The sequence below is a fragment of the Sceloporus occidentalis genome, unplaced genomic scaffold, assembly GCF_023333645.1.
Source record: "Sceloporus occidentalis isolate IW3139 unplaced genomic scaffold, rSceOcc1.0.p SCAF_53, whole genome shotgun sequence".
In the NCBI taxonomy this organism is placed as follows: Eukaryota; Metazoa; Chordata; class Lepidosauria; order Squamata; family Phrynosomatidae; genus Sceloporus; species Sceloporus occidentalis.
In genome coordinates, this window is record NW_028317033.1 from 239,137 (window position 1) to 259,093 (window position 19,957).

At 36.4% G+C, this 19,957-nt stretch overlaps 1 protein-coding gene across 1 annotated transcript; it reads left to right on the forward strand.

Moving 5' to 3' along the window:
• The first annotated feature begins 6,425 nt into the window (after window positions 1–6,425).
• LOC149288077 (transcription factor Sox-14) lies at window positions 6,426–7,145 on the forward strand. The gene has a single exon (XM_089492082.1). The coding sequence runs from the start codon at window positions 6,426–6,428 to the stop codon at window positions 7,143–7,145; it is 720 nt and encodes a 239-aa protein (XP_089348208.1).
• Window positions 7,146–19,957: the final 12,812 nt, after the last annotated feature.

Sequence of the window (19,957 nt, forward strand, 5' to 3'; positions counted from 1 at the left end):
TATTGTATGTTTACATGACGGCTCTATTTGCTGAAATACATCAAGCTGCTCGCTGCAGAGCACACTCCCTATCGCTACACCTGGGAACCATCTGGGTTTGAACCAGAGCCTCCAGGTGAAGCACTGCTTTCCAGGCTCCCTTCTCTCCTTTTCTCCTCTACTTACTCTCCCTCCTACCCAGTACTTGGGGTTACCCTAACCCACACATTGCATATATAATCTCTGTGCACATGCAGCATTCCCTGCAAATGCATAAAATACTGAGCAGACTGTCTGCAAAGAGACAAGTGGCAGCATCTGGGCAAAGCAAATTTCAGTCACTGACAAATAGTACTTTGATCCATGCAGCAACATTGTATAATTGTGTTTAAAATGCAACAAATGATTCACAATGTTTGCTACGTAGTAGATTTAAAAATAACAAATGTATAGAATGTTTAGAAGTTCTTTATATAGCGAGCTGTTGTTCTCTTTGTAGACAGAATCATCTATACAAGCATACAAAGCCTGGCTATACTCAAATCACTGGGCGTCCCAGCATTTAAAAAAATAAATAGTAGCATCTTCTTAAATAAATAAGCAAATAAATAAGGTACGCCATCTAATTTGATGTGGATGGGACATTAGTTATCAAGAACATTGGCCTACAATGGTCTAGTTGAAACCCTATGATATTTTCTCACAGGGCCTGTTCAGCTTGCTAGAAGCAAATCTATATGATGTAGTCTGTTGAAACACACAACACAAATTGCAAGTACACATAAAATTACACTGAATTTTTTAACAAACAAAAAGAATATTAAAACAATTAATCTAACTTGGCGCTGCAACCATTAGTCACATGTCTAGTTTTCTTGAAAGATCTGGCTTGGTGCAAACAGGTGTGCAAATGAAAGCTTCTTCATCCATTTGAAGCTGTGATAACCAGTGTTTATTATCTTACTTATAAAACACTGTATCAATGCTATATTTACTGAAACACTTTGGTTTTATTTATGTGCACACATAACCTACATACAGGGCATCTTTAAAGCATGGAAAATCAGGCAACTGACCTGGGCCCAAGCTTATCTTAGCACAAAAGCTGTCCGTTGGGTCCCCAGATATGGAGGAGATATGTGCCGCCAACAGCACAGACACTTCCTGACACACTACCTGTTGTTGGAGAGTGCCAGGACATGACATCATACAATGGCACTCAGCAAATGGTGGCATTCTGCCACTCGTACTCGGGAAAAGGAGCATGCCCTGTGTTTAAAGATGGCTCTATACCACCAAGGTGCATATACACATGTTAAACTGAAGCATGGGGTGCCCAATGGTTCATACCTCCCATTTTCTTCTCCATTTGGGGCCTCTGTGTGTCATTATTTGCATGCTTTTTTTTATTTCTTCTCATACATTTTTTAACCTTAAACTGTATATCAAACTTCCTTTAAGTGTTGATATGTTTTTCTGCCTACACATGTTTATTAATGATTTATGTATGCGTTACCTGAACTTTACATCTTTGTTGTAGAGGAGATAGAAAAGTCAGCAGGAAAACACATTAAAAACTTCATTGTGAAGACAAGAAGTGTGAAACTGTGGTGTTTGGTATGACAAACCAGTTATAGAGAGTCACATAACAGTATTATCTTCACATGAACCATGTCAGTTGCTGTTACATATGTTGGGATGCTTGTTACTGTTGGGCTGGAGAAGCTTATAAGAGCTATAAGTAATAAGTAGTTATTTACTCAAACGTTAGTTGGACATACTAGGAACCAAAAGATGTACAGTATGTTAAACAGACAGACATGTACTTCTTGTAGATCACAACTGGTGCAAGGCACAGAAAAGAGTGTAGCACTTATGGTGGGAGATATCCCCCATAAAAGCTGTTATTGATTTGATTCTCAATCCTGATTCCTACTCACAGGGTTTCCCTTAAACTGCATTTTTTTCTTACACAGAGGAGCAAACCTGTTCTTCATCTCCTATCCTCGCTTCTCTTACATAAGTCGGTTTAATGATAAAAATGAGCATGTCGCATATTTGTGGACATTATAGTGATAAGACATTAAAATGCTCACTTCTAGCATCACCACAGATTCACTTTCTCTAAACCCTTCAGCATGATACTCCAAATGTGCCTATGTAGTAGTATTTACAGCTTTACATAAATAACATAAGCCATGGTGAGGAAAAAAGTGTGATGGAAAACCCCTCCACTTAGAATTAAGAAATAGCATCTACATCCACCAGACAGCCTAAATGGCTTGTTTTTTCCACAACATCCTTGTAGTGCTACCACAAATACAAAAGATTCTGGGAAGGGTATGCAAATAATGCTAACAACGATCAACTTTTGCCTCTTATATCCACTTTATACATGGATCCATTTAGGTCAAATGTCCGCTATACTAGACAGCCTTTAAATAAAGCTCGGAAAGGTCGCTTTTGGGTTAAAACAGCATTCATTCACTCATTCAGCTCCTTGGTAAGCAAGATAGCAATGAAAAATTAGATACTTGGTGTACTTTGCCATAGTGGAGGGCTAGGCAACATTTGACCTTATAGTGTGATGGAACCCCAATATTTATGCCTTATAGAGGTATTTTTTAATGTATTTGCTGGGTATGTGCTAAATTCTTGCTTTGTTAAAGAGATGCGATAGCAAGATCACCACTCATGTAGTGTCTGTTTCATCCTTAATGGGGCTCGTCAGCATGAGGTTGGATGCTGACTTATTGCTTAAGGCTTGGGGTGGTCCACACAGATGATATCAACTTTAAATAAGCAATATATTGGTATAAGAAACCCACTTTATGTGTATATAATAGGGAAATGTATGCTTATTTCCTTTTCTTTGGATCTGTAGGATTGTTCCTTCACATTCTACCCTGTTGTTAAGTTGCTGATTGTTTTTAATTGGTTCAGGCAGTGTTTGTTAGAATAGAGGAGAAGGAACCTAACTTTAGCTACTAGATTTCAGCTTCCTTAAAGGGAAATAATCCCTAAATATTAATATTGATAAAATAATTAGACTGGTGGCAGAACAAAAAGTACAAGCTACATGTGGTTTTAATAAATTCATTTACTGAGAGTAAAAGCTTAACCAAAACCAAAGGAGACATATTGAGAGAAAAGGTAAGGAAAGGTTAGAGACAGAGGAAAAAGAAAAAAATATTTTATGAGAAACATAGAATTTGATGGCAGATAGGAAGAATTTGACCAATCTAGTCTGACCATTTTGTAGATGTAGAAACTTATATGCTTTACCATGCAGGTTTAAATTCCCTCATCATATTAGTCTCTTAACACATAACAGTAACAAATATAAAATGAGAATAAAGGATTATGGCAAACATGATATTTTCTTTGGATTATGGAAAACTCAGATTTTAAAATGCATCATACTAAAAGTTCAAAAAATCAGAAGAAATATTTAACCAGCTGTTTGATTATAGTGTATCTGGAATATAATACTGGCAAATCATCAGGCATCTCTTATGCGCCATATAATTCAATACTTCCAGGGTAAATATACAATGTAAAAATATAAACAAGAAAATAAAAAAAAATAATAAAAAAATATTTTATATATATATATATATACAGAGATATCAGAAAGCCTTTCCCCTACATAGTATAAGTGACAGGAGTTGGATGTTTCACACACTGACATTGATCTAAGTCAGAGCACTGCCTGCTGGAGATACACAGAATGAAAAATAATACCTAGGTACATTATACTATACATACTCATGCACAATACACAAAAATCACATATATGATAACCACAAACACATCTAATGCATCATAATCTCTCAGTAAAGAAATTTTTTTTATTATATTATTCAAATTATGTCTGTAAAGTCCCATGCCATCTATAAACCTTAATTATGTTTTCTTAATTTTAATTGCTCCAAAAATCAATATCAATATTTCAACAACATGCACATAGCTCATTGTTCCAAATAAATAGCTTTATGAGAAAAAATAGAAAACGAAGAAATTAAAACGTGCATGTAAACAAATCAATTATTTAACACTGAAAGTGAACTGTAACTTTATAAACCAGTTAATGTGCTTCAATATAAATAATCATTAAAATAATATTGTAGAAAGATTTTGGAGATAATTTGCTCATGTTAATCTATTGGTTGCGGTTACCACTATTAGCTAATGGTCATTTATATATTTCCTTAAATTTAACACAGCAGATTTGTAACAGACACCGACTGGCATAAAGAGTGAATCATTTATTGCTAAAATTGCACCATAGAGACCAAATGTCATGTATGGATGGTATACCTTTAATATATATATATATATATATATATATATATATATATATATATATATATATATATATATATATATATATATATGTATACACAGCTGCTTATATATATATATATTCGTGTATATATTTATGTATATCTATATCTATATAAATGAACATAAATATATATATTTATATTATATATCATAAAGCATTTCTATGTATCTTTTCTTTGTAATAGTAAACGTTTAAATATAATCTTTATGTGTGTAAAAATAAATGTATATGTGTGTGTGTATATAGCTGGCAGGATTAATAATTCAATGTGAATTGACACGTACGTTCCACATATAAAAACAGTTTTGTATCCTTATTATAAATACAAATGAAATATTAATCCCGACATTAATAAGAACATTAATCATGATTTTTTAAAAATCCGTTTTCTCTGTGTCTCCCTGAAGATATGCATTTTACCCATCCCTGAGATGTATGTTTTAGCTGGTGTATTCATACTCATAACTAGCAAAGAAATAGAATAGGGGGTCTTACAAAAGATGTTTTTATTTTTCCATAATAGATTAATTACTTGTCAGGAGATGCAGGGTTTTGTTATGAGTAATTTCTGGAAGAATGTTTACTGAAGGACACTGAACAATTTAACCATATCAGGAGGTCAATCATTTGTTTCTCAGGGTGGGGGGCTGGGGAGGTGGATTGTAGACCAAGAACAGATCTTTTAACTAGGCAGGTGCAAAAGCATTGTGAAACCATGAATATTCCCAATGGAACTGACAATAATTGTTTCCATCTAACAAATTTCCCTCCCAAGGGCATTTTCAATTAAAGATACATTTACACACCCCAAACAAGCGGCTTCAATGCACTGAGATGTAATTTCAAATCTATTAGGGAGAAAAATGCTTTGAGGCTGAGTGTCAATGTATTGTAACTGTGAATGAGAGGACGACATAATTAATATGATATACACGTTATTATTAATATAATATAAACATTGACACAGTTAAGAACATTTCTCTATGTATATATTTACCTATTATGTAATATTTTTCAGCCCTCTACATTAATCATTTATATGCATGTATATGGGGAGGGGACACCTTTCCTTTACAGGGAGAGCTGGAGAAGTTAGGACTGCACATGAACCTACTGGAAAAAATAAAAATAATATTTATATATATATGTGTACATAATTAATGCAGAGGGCTGTCATATACTATATATATATATATATATATATATATATATATATATATATATACAGTATGTGTGTATTTATATATATATATATATATATATATATATATATATGTATTTTATTTTATTTTAGTAGGTTCAGGTGCAGTCCTAACATCTCCAAATCTCTCAGTACAGGAAAGGTGCCCCCTCCCTTCCCCTAGTATTCACTAAAATCATCACCTAACACCCTTCATATAAAGGCAGGAGGAGCTGAGGAGTTTTGGCTGCTTCTATTAGTGGATTAACTAACAAAAGCTGCCTCTTTAATCTGGTCTATTTAGTGTGTTCCTTTTTCTCTCCATCCTGTGCCCTCAGTGCTGTATGTGTGGATGGTGTCTTAGTGCGGAGGGTCTTCTGTATTTGCTCACAGCTGATTGGGTGCCTATGGCAGGGGTGTGAACTCTTTTGATCACTAGATTGCACGCTGTACTAAGCAGGAAAAAGCTTTGAACTTCTCCACTTTTGGCTGACTGTATTTTCCCAATATGCTGTTTCTCATTCCCAGCAAGGTGCATTGCAAAACAAGACTCCTTCTGGAAGAAGTAAGAATATAATCTGTGTGAGAGCATTTTCTCTCCTCCTATCTTTCTCCCTTCTCCTGCTTCTTTTAATCACACACAGACGAAGACACTCATACGTACACACACCTTGGACCTCAAGCAACTGATTCCTTGGGACCTAAAAGACGTCTGAGTGTTCTATCCCTGCTCCTTCATCAAGAGAATCCACACAATCACTCAGTGGGAAGGTCCGCAGTTGACTTTAAGATTATTTTTGTTCCACCACTGAATTTCTGGCATGATTAGTTAAGACTTCATTCTTCATTTTCAAAAGGAGAAGAGAAGGGGGGAGAAGTGGAGTTGGCTCTGTCTGGTACTAGAGATTGAACAGCACCATGTCTAAGCCTGTTGACCATATAAAGAGACCCATGAATGCCTTCATGGTGTGGTCCAGAGGGCAAAGGAGAAAGATGGCCCAGGAGAATCCCAAGATGCACAATTCTGAAATAAGTAAAAGACTTGGGGCTGAGTGGAAACTTCTCTCCGAAGCTGAAAAGAGACCCTACATAGACGAAGCGAAAAGACTCCGGGCACAGCATATGAAGGAGCATCCTGACTATAAGTACAGACCAAGGCGCAAACCCAAGAATCTTCTGAAGAAAGACAGGTATGTCTTTCCTTTACCCTACCTAGGAGATCACGACCCACTTAAGACAGGACTTCCCATGAGTGCCACTGACTCCATCCTCGGAGCTTCTGAGAAGGCTAGGGCTTTCTTGCCACCAACTTCAGCACCTTATTCACTTCTGGACCCAAGCCAGTTTAGCTCTACTACTATCCAGAAGATGACAGAGATGCCTCATACGCTGACTACCAGCACTCTTCCATACGCCTCGACTTTGGGATACCAGAATGGGGCATTTGGTGGCTTAAGCTGCCCCAGCCAACATACTCACACTCATCCTTCTCCAACCAACCCGGGTTATGTGGTGCCCTGTAACTGTACAGCATGGTCTACATCAAACTTGCAGCCTCCAGTTGCTTACATATTGTTTCCGGGGATGACTAAAGCTGGTTTAGACCCATATTCTTCTGCACATTCCACGACCATGTAAGAAGAGTTTTATTAAAGTAGTAACTGCGATGTCCTGGTGCATGTACATAAGAAGGACTGCCAAAAGGGAGCTAGAGAAAGAATAGAGACAGAAACAATACTTCAATTCAATTACTCCAGTTCCCCTGGCAAAATAATGCGTGTAAGTGTGGCGACCAACGCTCCATTGAGATACTTCTCTCAGCCATGGAGACACGGGAAAGTTATTGCCGGGACAAACTGTAAGATTTGTACATGCCTGCCATTTTTATTTTAACAATTTGGACAAAACCCCACAAACATTTATTTATTGATTTTGATGTACACGAATTTGACTTTTATCCTGAAGTGATTTTAACTTTGAATTCTATAGAAGCGACTATTAAATTATTATTATTATTATTATTATTATTATTATTAATATTTATACATATTTGTTGTGAGGTGGGATGAGCTACATCTTTTTGCCTTAGGTACATTTTGTGTAAAAATGACAGTTAAGAGTGAATACTCACATAATGAATTTGGACATACTTTCTTTAAAAATATTGTTTTGTAAATGACTGCACATGTTTCTAAAATTTTATTTAAAAAAAAATAAATACAAGAGAATCAGGCAATGTTCTCTTATTAAAAGGAGGAAATAATAAGACAATATCTAAAACGATTATTGGGGAAAATGACTGTATAGTCCCTTTCCTATTCCTTTTATCCCCATAAAACTATGTTATTTTTGTTGAACAAAAATATTTCAAATAAAGACAATCTTGTCACTAAAATTATGTATGTGTTCAAAATAGTAATTGTATCTACTGCAAAGCTCTAGTTAATGATAAAACATTTTAAAAAAAATCAACTAAATATGGAGCTTATTTGGAATTGCATCAAGCAATATTGTATTATTTTTTTAACATTAAATAAGTCTCATTTTTTTGTCCTATGTCCACAAAACATGAGTCAACTTTTACTTCGGTTAATAAGTCAACTGCATATTGTTTAAGCCACACTATTAACATTATAGTTAAAAGGCTCTAGATGTGTTTCCTTCACTTCTGAAACATATTGAAACACTGTATACAATTTGTTCAACAGTAAAAGTGTACATAACAGCAAACTAAGAATAAAAAAAATCAAAGAATAAACAATTGAAGAAAAGTAAAAAGAATGTAGATATAGTGATATATATCTATATCTATATCTATATATAGATACATATCTATATATATATGAGTGATATTTTAAAATAGTGTACAGGTTAGTAACCTGTTTCTTAAGGGATTCTCTTCACTGAACCATTTTTTCAAAGTTAATGTAAATAATTGGTAAATTGTTATGTGTGTGTTTGTAAGCAGATTGCATGAAAACAAAAGAATAAGCAGCCTCTTCTGAATTATCTGGTAGGGTATTTATGAAAAAATATACTTTTCAATTGCAAAAAATATATATATATTTTGACAGATCAAATCCTGAAGTCAACAGGTGATTAATTTAAGTCAGCTGGAGGAGTGTTTATTTGGGAACATATTTGCTTACCTATATTACAAATATATATAAAAATGTGTACTATAGTTCTAAATGAGGTTTAAAAAATAGGTATTGCAGTGTAGGTATTTGTTACATAGTTTTGTATTATTTATTGATCATTTTATCACAATAATATGTAAAAGAAAATTAGACAGCAAAATTACAAATAATTGATATTCAGCTGAGAACAGCTGATTTATCCTTGGACATAAGAAGTGGATTAGCATTTACTGTCAAACAATTAGCAGACTGTTGGGTGCTTGGAATAAATTCATTATCTGGCCTATTGTTAGAAGAGGATTTTCATTAGAATTTGGTTGTTATCCATCTGCTTCCTCTGAATAGTTAAATGATTCCATCATGTGTGTCTTGTGTCTGTTTGAGGTTGTTGTTAGGAGAGATGGCCAGGGACAATTAAAACATACACTGGGATCTGAATGGGATTTTGGGCAGGATAATAGATATATTAAAAAAGAAGTTCAAGGCCAGAAAATCTAGGGGTTAGGAAGGATGAATGAGTCTTTGTTTAGCATTAGAAAGAATGAAAAAGCTCTTAACATCTCTTAACAAAAGGAAGCAGAGAGAGACTAAACCAAAGGGCATTTAAGGTTTAGGGGTATTAGTGGCAAGTGCCCATTGCTGACCCTGTTGTACTGTTTTTACTTTTAACAAGGAAGCACTGACAGCATGGAAAGGACAAGTGTTTACTGATTTAACCCTAACAGACACCAGCTGTCATCACTGCTAACAACAAGCAAACATCACTGCCTCGTGCTATCTCTGTTAATGTGGTTTGACTACAGGTCTTTCCAGTGCCGACAGCCCATTTGACTTCATGATTCCTAGTAATTGGCAGAAATATTCTAGAATTATGTAATACACCAGAATTACATATTGAATTTATTATCTGCAATGCTATAATTGTCTTCTTATAGGAATTATGTATTTTTAGCAGTTTCTAAAAGTATTTTGGAATTCTGTTTGCTAAATTAAATGTAAATTATTTGATGAATTATTAGTTGTTCTGCTATCAATAATCAAGTGATATGATACATAGAATGCATACAACGAGAATATATTGCTGTCTAGAATATTCCTAGTCTTAAAAAAGCTTATGTTTAACCAGATTCATAGAGCATCATCAATAATGTATGTAAATATATCACCAGTGTATAAATATGAACAATCACATCTAAATATAATACATAATCATTAAATGTTCGTTTAGCCGAAATCTATAAAGCGGTAATAGGCTAGCTCATAAAATAATAATTATGCTCTCTGTATAGTGATATGAATTTTGTGACATTAGGTCCATTGAAATTCTTGTACTGATAGTAATAATAATAAAATTCGTTGCTGATAATAATTTAGCCCATATAGCAGGCCTAGTGCTGAACATAAATAAATATCCTGGTCCCATTACAGGTTATATATTTAAAATATATATATAAGGGATATAAAGGGACAGCTAGATAGATAGACAGATAGAGAGGTGGTGTATAGTTTAATATATATATATATATATATTTATATATTATATATATATATATATATATATATATATATATATATATATATCTATACTTAATCGTTATAATTTCTTCCAATTCCTTCTGTAGGTATATAAATATATATATACACATATTTTCAATTATTTAAAATGGGAAGTGGGATAAGTGAAATCAGATACAAGCAGTAAGACCCGTTGTCACTGGTAAAAAGAACAGTCTATAATAATTTCAGGATAACACTATAAATCAATATAATTCTTTACATTTCGATGTCACATGTACTATAGGCATATGCCATATATACCATAACGACTTTGTGATCTGAGTGTTGCCAAACTATACGTTTGTTAGCAGAGTCTGGAGCAGGAATTAAGAGAGTTACAACGAGATGAGATGAACATTATATGTTTGAAGTGTGAGCGAGAGAACATTCCCCAGAGGGAAAACCGAATCATGTCAAACCTGTTTATCTGCAACTACCTTCTCACATGAACTGAAACCTTCTACAGTCAGACAGCAGCACATCATCGGACACACTCATTCCGTCATCAGTGGTTTAGTTAAGGGTTTGGAGGGCTCCTTTTTATATCACTTTTAATCAACCTAATTTATTAGCAAAACACTGCTTTGATTCTTTCTTTCGTTCTTTCTTTCTTTCTTTTTCTTTCTTTCTACCTTCAGTAAGGTACATTTTGCTTCTAGATAACACAGTTCTTACGACACAAACACATAAAACAAATAAATATCGTGCGTTAAAATATATATTTATATTCATGAGCATATTAAACTTATTTTTGTGACTTTGCTCATTCTTGTATTTCATGTCTTACTTTTTTATCTGTGATTTTTAAGGGTGCCTAGTAAACCCAGTGGAATAATATTTTGTATTTCCGTCCACCATATTTATATGGAAGGGGTTAATGTAATATTAATAAAAAGGGAACGAAATAAAACGAAATAATATATTCAGAGAATTATATATATATATATATATATATATATATATATATATATAGAGAGAGAGAGAGAGAGAGAGAGAGAGAGAGAGAGTGTTTGCATTCCTTTCCAGAAAGCTAGAATTCGTTTTCGAACGATGTCCGCATTCCAAATGTAGTTTAACACGAAGAACACAGAAGTGGGTGTGGGTGAGTATTCTGTGCCTTTTACAAAACATTAGGAAGTACATTTGCCTTTAATACACTTATTACATTTATTTCAGAATATCTCCAGTTCGCTTTTGATTTTTAGGTTTATTCCCCCAGATAATTTAAATACACAAAATACAAAGTTAACTTGTGGGTATAATCATGTGTCAAAAAGAGTTTCTACTCATGACATCACAACCTTAATTACACGCACATATATACATATATATGATATTTATTAACGCAAAACGAATCTAGTTGAATGAAACACAAGCTTTCCGTTAAATATTTGTTTTTATCTACTAAATAAACCCATAAATCCTTGCTTATCAAAACAAAACTGTATAAAGTTAAACAAAAATTGTAACCTGATAAATATACATATCGAACAGTAGGCTGTCAATATAGTACCATACTAGTCATGACATTATTTCGTTGAATATGGAATTAGTTTAAATTCTAGTTAAAAAGAGGATCAAATTTAAAAAATATGAGTGATTTAAAAAAGTTGAATAGGACATGCAAGAAAGATTTCACATTCTGCTTCCCCAAAAATTACCTCTTTGCATGGCAAAAAGGAAATTCTTGGTATTTGCCTCACTGTTAGTGAATAAGTTCCTGCCCCAGGTCCCAATCCTTAGTTTCATCTCTTGGTATAAAGAATGTGAATAGGAAGATTAGACAGTGAAAGCTGATATCTTTGCCAGGGGCAAGTACATCCAGATACCTGACTGCATCTCATCTTAAAGCCACTGACACCCTCAAGGTTTCAGATTTGTTTTCGTCTCTTTTTTGGGATGTGGCCAAATGTTTGTCGATCTTGGATAAAACATATTATGTTTTCAGGAGGAAATAACCTATGAATTCGTTGTTTACCAGAAGACAATTCATGGCATCACAATTAGATATTGCATTTGGTTCATTACATCATTGAAAATAAAAAAAGTGTGTGACTAAGAGAGAATGTTCTTGTAGGAAATGACAGATTTGCTGAAAAACAAGTGAGTGTGAAAGAGTGTGGAATGATCAGGGAATATATTGAGAAATGAGCCCTAAGAGGAAGATAGGATGATAAAGGAATCCCTGGAGAGGAGAGGGAAAAGGCCAGTTTAAATAAACCAGCCAAAATTGAAAGAGGGGGAGTGTTTGGAAAGCATGTGGAAGAAGAGAGGAAGAAGAGAGGAAATGAAAATGTTAAGGCACAAAAGCTGGAGAAGAGGAGCAACTCAGCTTTCAATCACATGCTAACATGTAAAATAGATGTCAGATGCACAGTCAGTAGATACTAGTTTAGATGTAATAAATATGCCTCAGTGGAAATGCTTCAGTAATTTACTGTTTGTCTTCTCTCCTGCTCTGTATTTATTATAGCAGACAAAGCTCCCTTTCAGATACTCCTCTTTTTCTCTATTTTCTTTCTCTTTCTTTCTTTCTTTCTTTCTCTTTCTTTTTCTCCTTGTTCAAAATACTTTGATGATTTTCTCTCAATTAAGTTATTTATTTATTTCAGTTGTTTTTGATGGTTAGGATTTTCTACAATATGGCTACACTATGTGAATGTGCCACAACATTCATACAAAATATTGTTTAGTAAATACAGCTATGTGGTGAAACAGCAGATTGATCAGTAGTTATTTCTTATTATATCAGGGAATGAGGCTTATTTAGAGCAGACAGGCTGGGAGACAATTGAAGTTTTGTAATAAACAAGCAGAGATTAGTATTTGCTTGTTTTGCTATGTTCCCCCTCCTCCCCCCTCATTGTCACAGTGCTAAGCGATAGGATGCGCTCACTTGAGGTGTAATGGTATTACCGCAGTAATTAACATTTCCATTCCACATTTAGATGCTTTACTTATCTGCAGGCAGCATATGTTTGGAGAAGTTGGGATTCCGACATTTCTCGGCATGGTTCTCAAGGCTCTGTATAATATATTGTAGAAAGGACGTTCCATGGGGCTTTACCACATTCATTCTTGTATTTCATGTCTTACTTTTTTATCTGTGATTTTTAAGGGTGCCTAGTAAACCCAGTGGAATAATATTTTGTATTTCCGTCCACCATATTTGGAATAATAATAGGAAGGGGTTAATGTAATATTTTCCCTGACATGATGGACTGGCTATTTGTTGTTAAAAATGCATTTTCTGGTACAAAAATGGCTACCCAAGTCCATCATAATATTTCTCCTGTTATAGCTAATAGTAGTAAAATTTAGCTCCTGAAACTGAAATCCCTGACTGAATATGTGAGAAACATTTTTGATTCCTGATATTTAATTGCTTATTTAATACTACTGACCTATATTGCCTATCTGATAATGGGCAATATAGAACTATATTACAGTTAAAGCTGAGTTTTGGAAAATGTCCCAGAAAAAAAAAAACAATTATAATTTTGAGCAATGGCATCATGTTGTAATCCATCGTGTTCCAATTACACTATAGTAGCTTCAACAACTTTGTGTTGAAGAGTCAAGAGGAATGAAAACAGTCAAATAGGCCTCATTAGGTTGCTAACAAAGCAAAGCATGTTGGTAGAAATGTTGCTAGACAGGTTATTTTGTTTTTCTACTTTTTTACTCTATATTTTCAGACATACATATATTATTATATTTACACTCATTACCAGACTTATACACATAACACACACACATAAACCATATAGAGCCATGTTCACAACAAGAAGCAATGCTTTGTTGAAGGGATGAAAACTAGGTAGGACAGAGGGGTTCCTAAACATCATGATGAGGAGATGAGGGTGGAATAGTAATTACTATTGAATAAGAATAGGAAAGACAGACTTGAAGAAACAAGAAAACAAACAGCAAGTAATACTAAACCCCAAAGGTTGAGTATCAAAGATGGCTTTAAATATAGGTTGCCACTAAAAATTTGAAAGGAGAGCTTTCAGTAGGTGCAGTTATACATTGGAATTTTTACAATGACTATTGCAAACTTAAAATACAGAGCTCTCTATTGAGTCCTCTTTTTTTGAAAGAAACAATGAGATGCTGTTTGCCCAGAGTAAGAGGGAGACACAGAGCAGGGACAACCTCTCCCTCGTTTGGAGAAATGGAGAATAAGTTGTCTCCATGATGTGTGGGGAAGCTCTGCCCTCTTGCAGAAGTACTCAGAATTGACGAGGCAGCGGAGAAACAGAGAAGAAGGAAAAGCGGGTCTGCAGAGAAGGAGACAGAATAGTGTAGACACAGAAGCAGTAATCAGAGAAGGTAGGAAGAGAGTGAAAAGGTGAGAGAGTGAGAAAGAGTGTCCTCGTTTTGATATCCTCGTTTTCGGACATTATTAGTGAAGTTAACAAAATTCATTATAATAAGAATTATATACTTTAACAATTATGTTTTAGTTATGATGTACATTATCATTTATACAGACTGAGTATTTACTGCAAAATATTTTAAGCTTTGCATATAAAATAGAAACAATTATGAACTGTAACATTGTAAAATTATCAACTCTCAAGCAGCCTATTCTGTGTAAACAAATAAAGAGATGATCTTAAAACATCTTTGTCTAAATAATTTCTAGTGAGATAAAATTAAATAGAATATAACAACATAAAAATCTTTTTCAATAACTGATAACAAAACAAACACACTTTTTGTAGATACCACAATCAGTTGTACAAAGAATTTTTATCTCAGATTAAAATATTTGTTTTCACACAATAGGTTAATTAGTTCTTTCTTGCCTAAGCCTGCGTATTTATTGCTTCGGCATTTTAAAACTATAAACCAAGATGCTGGCATCAGTGTTCTTCATTTCTTGATACTTTTCCCAAAAGTTGAGTACCCTAAATAAATGTATGTCATGTTTACAATACATTAAAGTAAGCAACATATAATTATGAAAAGCCCACCTTATATGTATATCAATGGGAAAGGTGTGTTAATATCCTTTACCTAATATTTGTATTATTTGTCTTCCTATTAGGTTATCTCTCTTCTGTTGGTAAGTTACTGATTATTGTAGACTTCTTCTTTCATATGGGTGAGTGAGAAGATGAGAGCGAAGTTCTGTAAAGAGAATGGATTAGATAATGCTGGGTTTGCCACAGGCTGCTGCTGATCTCATCTTCCACAAAGTGATCTTTAAAACTATTGGGGAGTCACTAGTGTTAGCACAGTTGTACAGATGAGATAAGGAGCATACTGTGCAGAGGATAGATGCCAACATTCAACCCAGGAGCAAGGCTATCCAAGTGGCACTTTTGTAAAACGCCAAAAACAAATTTGTTAGACAACACATTTACTATACAGTATCTAGCCCTGTCTAAAAGACATTTACAGAGTGCACAAATAACAAGAAGTACAAAAAGGAGTCTGCATTGATGTAAATGGTCCAAAAATAATTTGTCAGTGTGGGGTCTATGGTGGGCATTATGGATTTGTAAGGTAAACGCAGGAAAAGGCTTTGGTACAAAATGTTTCAATTGAAGCAACCAAAAGAGGGCTTGCACGTTCTGGCCCAAGTGGTAGGAAACCTGAGGGGCTCCCTGAGTGCCTTGGTATCTAACATATGTACTACACACTCATGAGCACTTGTGTTATCACACACAGATACACAGTCATTTTAACATACACTCATACACTTACACACTCACACTAACAAACATTGACTCTATCACCTCTCTTGAACATCACACCAGTCATGCTATTATTGTGACACCGAAGGGATCTGATGCACCAGGTGGATCCAAAAGCAGGTACCTGGATGCTCAGGCAGAATCCAAGTCAGGACAAGCAGGGTACAGCAATGGGTTTCACAGAAAAATCCCAGTCAAGGGTTCAGCAATGGTTAAACGGTTAAATTGTGGTCAAGACAAGCTGGGTTCAGCAACGGGTTAAACAGGTACAAACACACGCTAGCCAAAATGCACTAGGCACTATCACAGGCACTGTAGGAATGTCCACAAGAAGTTTAAATAGTGTTCCTAATCAAAACCCCATCTCTGGGGTTGAAACGAGGTGTGGAACGCAAAAGGAGTGTGTGCCTTTAAGAAAAGGCTGTACAGAACCCGAGATCTCCTTATTCTGTACAGCAGATGCGTGTGCACATGCTCGTGCCGTATGACTCGCGGCGGCCATCTTGGAAGCTGCACGGGTCTTCGAACGGCTGCGTGGGACAGGAGTGTCTGGCAGTGGCGGGAAGAGAAAAGGTAAGTGCAGTGACAATTGTTATATCTTTACCAGGCACAGTGCCTCTTTTTCTTGCTGATCGCACAGTGTGTAAACACATAAAGATATATTTTTACATCATACATCTTTTAGTTATGTACAAATTATGTGTAACCTCCATTGCTGAAATCAGACTATAATAGATCTTGTAATGATGTTGGTGTGAATGACACATTTCTGTGTCTTTTTGGTTCATGCACTACAATGAACCCTCCCTGTCTCAACAATGTAAATGTCAATCTTCTTCATCGATTACTCCACAGCCACTTGATTTTTGCACAAATTAAATTTTTTTGTTTTTTATTTCCTCCAAAGCTAATTGGTCATTTATTTGGCAGTGGTTTTGGCCAGCTAAATACATATACAAGCAAGATGCATTCAAAAATGAATAGTTAATAGTCTCAAGCAGGCCCGGACTGGGACAAAAAATAGGCCTGGGCATTTAAGCCCGAGCAGCCCATATTTATTTATTTATTGTTAAAGCCCAACCTTCATGTACCATCTTTGCATTTACTCATTCACACAAATCATTAACACATTCATTAATGCAGTCTCACAAATCATTCAAGCAATTCATCCACACATGAATTCATTAATTGTCATACGCATTCACACAATTCATCCACACATTTATTCATTCATTCATTCATTCTCATACACATTCACACTACCACCTCTCCCCATCTTATCTGCCCCTTCTCACTATGTTCCCCCTTTTCATTATGTACCCCCTCTCACTATCTATCCCCTCTCCCCATTTCTCACTATCTAACCCCCCTCTGCCCCTTCTCACTGCACCTCCCTCACCCTACTTACCTTGTTGCCGGAGCAAGCAGGACAGAGACAAGAACAATTGATTCCACCATTGAGGCACAGGGCACATGCCAAGCCAGGCACTGGCAGACAGACATCTCCATCCACAAGACTGACCCCCGCCTTATTAGAAAAAATAAGAATTGATTGCCCAGAGTAAGAAAGGGCATTGATGGGCAGGGGCAGGCAACAGGGCAGGCCAGACACCGGCAGACAGACACAAAGTAAGGAAGTTGAGAGAGGAGCAGCAGTACTATCAGTGCACCGGGGTTGGGCAGGCAAACACTGGTAGATAATAGGCACATGCCTTGGAGGAGGACTGAATTTCCCTAATATTATATATTATAATGCCTGTTTTGTCACCAATATGTATTTATCAATCAAGAATAATACACTGTCCACTTTATTAGGTACACCTGTCGGATTGCTTGTTAACACAAATTGCTAATCAGCCAAACACATGGCAGCAACCAAATGCATTAAGGCATGTAGGCGTGGTCAAGACACTTTGCTGAAGTCTAAACCGACCATCAGAATGGGGAAGAAAGGGGATTGAACAGTAGTAGACGGGCTCGTCAGAGTATTTCAGAAACTGCTGATCTACTGGGATTTTCACGCACAACCATCTCTAGGTTTAAAAGAGAATGGTCCGAAAAAGAGAAAAAAAAAAAAACAGTGAGCGGCAGTTGTGCGGACAAAAATGCCTTGCTGATGTCAGAGGTCAGAGGAGAATAGGCAGACTGGTTCAGGATGACAGAAAGGCGACAGTAACTCAAACAATCACTCAATGCAACCAAGGTATGCAGAATACCATCTCTGAACGCACAACATTTCGAACCTTGAAGCAGATGGATTAAAGCAACAGAAGACCACACTGGGAGCCACTCCTGTCAGCTACGAACAGGAGTCTACAATTCGTACAGGCTCACCAAAATTGGACAATGGAAGACTGGAAGAATGTTGCCTGGTCTGATGACACGATTCCAGCTGCGGCATTCAGATGGCAGGATCAGACTTTGGTGTCAACAACATGAAAGCATGGATCCATCCTGCCTTGTGTCAACGGTTCAGGCTGGTGGTGGTGTAACGGTGTGGGGGAAATTTTCTTGGCACACTTTGGGCCCCTTAGTACCAATTGAGCATTGTTTAAACACGACAGCCTACCTGAGTATGGTTGCTGACCATGTCCATTCCTGTATGACCACAGTGTACCCATCTTCTGATGGCTACTTATAGCAGCAGGATAATGCACCATGTCACAAAGCTCACATCATCTCAAACTGGTTTCTTGGACAAGGCAATGAGTTCACTGAACTCCAATGGCCTCCACAGTCCCCAGATCTCAATCCACCTTTGGGATTTGGTGGAACCGGAGATTTGTATCATGCATGTGCAGCCGACAAATCTGCTGCAACTGTGTGATGCCATCATGTCCATATGGACCAAAATCTCTGAAGAATGTTTCCAGTACCTTGTAGAAAGTATGCTACGAAGAATGAAGGAAGTTCTGAAGGCAAAAGGGGGTCCAATCCGGTACTAGCAAGGTACACCTAATAAGGTAGCCAGTGAGTGTATATAATAGGAAGATAATAAAAAATTAACCTGTGCACAAATTCGAGATTTGGCTGATAGCATAAATGGGGAACTGTCTCAAACTACTTAAAAACAGGTTTTACATTTTAAACAACTGAATGGGAATGCCTAGTTTTTCCACCAATATTTATCAATTTAGATAAACATTGTCCGCAAATTAGAGGTTTGGCTAGTAGAGTAAATGGACAACTGTCTTAATCAACTAAACTCTATTCAGGAGCAGAACAGTATTTAATAAACAACTAAAACACACTGCGTGCAAGCACAGTCAAATATCTTTGGCACCAGGATTTAAAGGTCTGTACCAGCAACACTGCAGCTGCTCTTCATTGGTTGATGTCAGACAAGCAGCTGCCCTTCGTTGACCAGTAGCAGAGGAGGCCCCTGCTTCCTTTAACTCCTGATGGTGGAACTTGGTGTGGGGAGGTTCCAGGAGTTCCGTGCGAGCTGGCAGGGAGCTTCATTGGTTGATGCCAGAAGAGCTCCCTGCCGGGGACACATAGCCCTTCGTACAGACATTTAACTCCTGACGACGAAACCTGCTCCTGGAGTGAAAGGTCCCTATGAGCGACTCTATTGGTCGCCTGCAGTGGCCTCCTCTAGCATCAACCAATGAAGGGCAGCTGGCATTTACTGGTTGATGCCAGAGGAGGCCCATGCAGGTGAAAAAAAACTAAAAACTCTAGTAAAAAAACTAAGGAACACTTACTGGCACAAACAAGCTGTACAACTGATCAAAAGGAAAGGGCTGGATCCAATATATATATATATAGGGAAAGCCCTAATTGCGTTGCTCATATGGAACAGGATATTATGCTTTAGGAGTGCATGGAATGCATGCCAGTGTGGACAGACCCTGAGCTGCAGTGATGGAGAGCTCGAGGTTGCTTTTGCACCCCTTTTGCCGGTAAGTGTAGGGTCTGTGGGCCGCCGCCACAGAGAAGGTTAAATTGCTGTGGGTGCTCGATTACAAGGGTGCACCTCAGCTGCCGGATTGCTGGTGGCATGCCAAGCCACCAACCGTACGGGCGATGCTCGCGTGGCCAT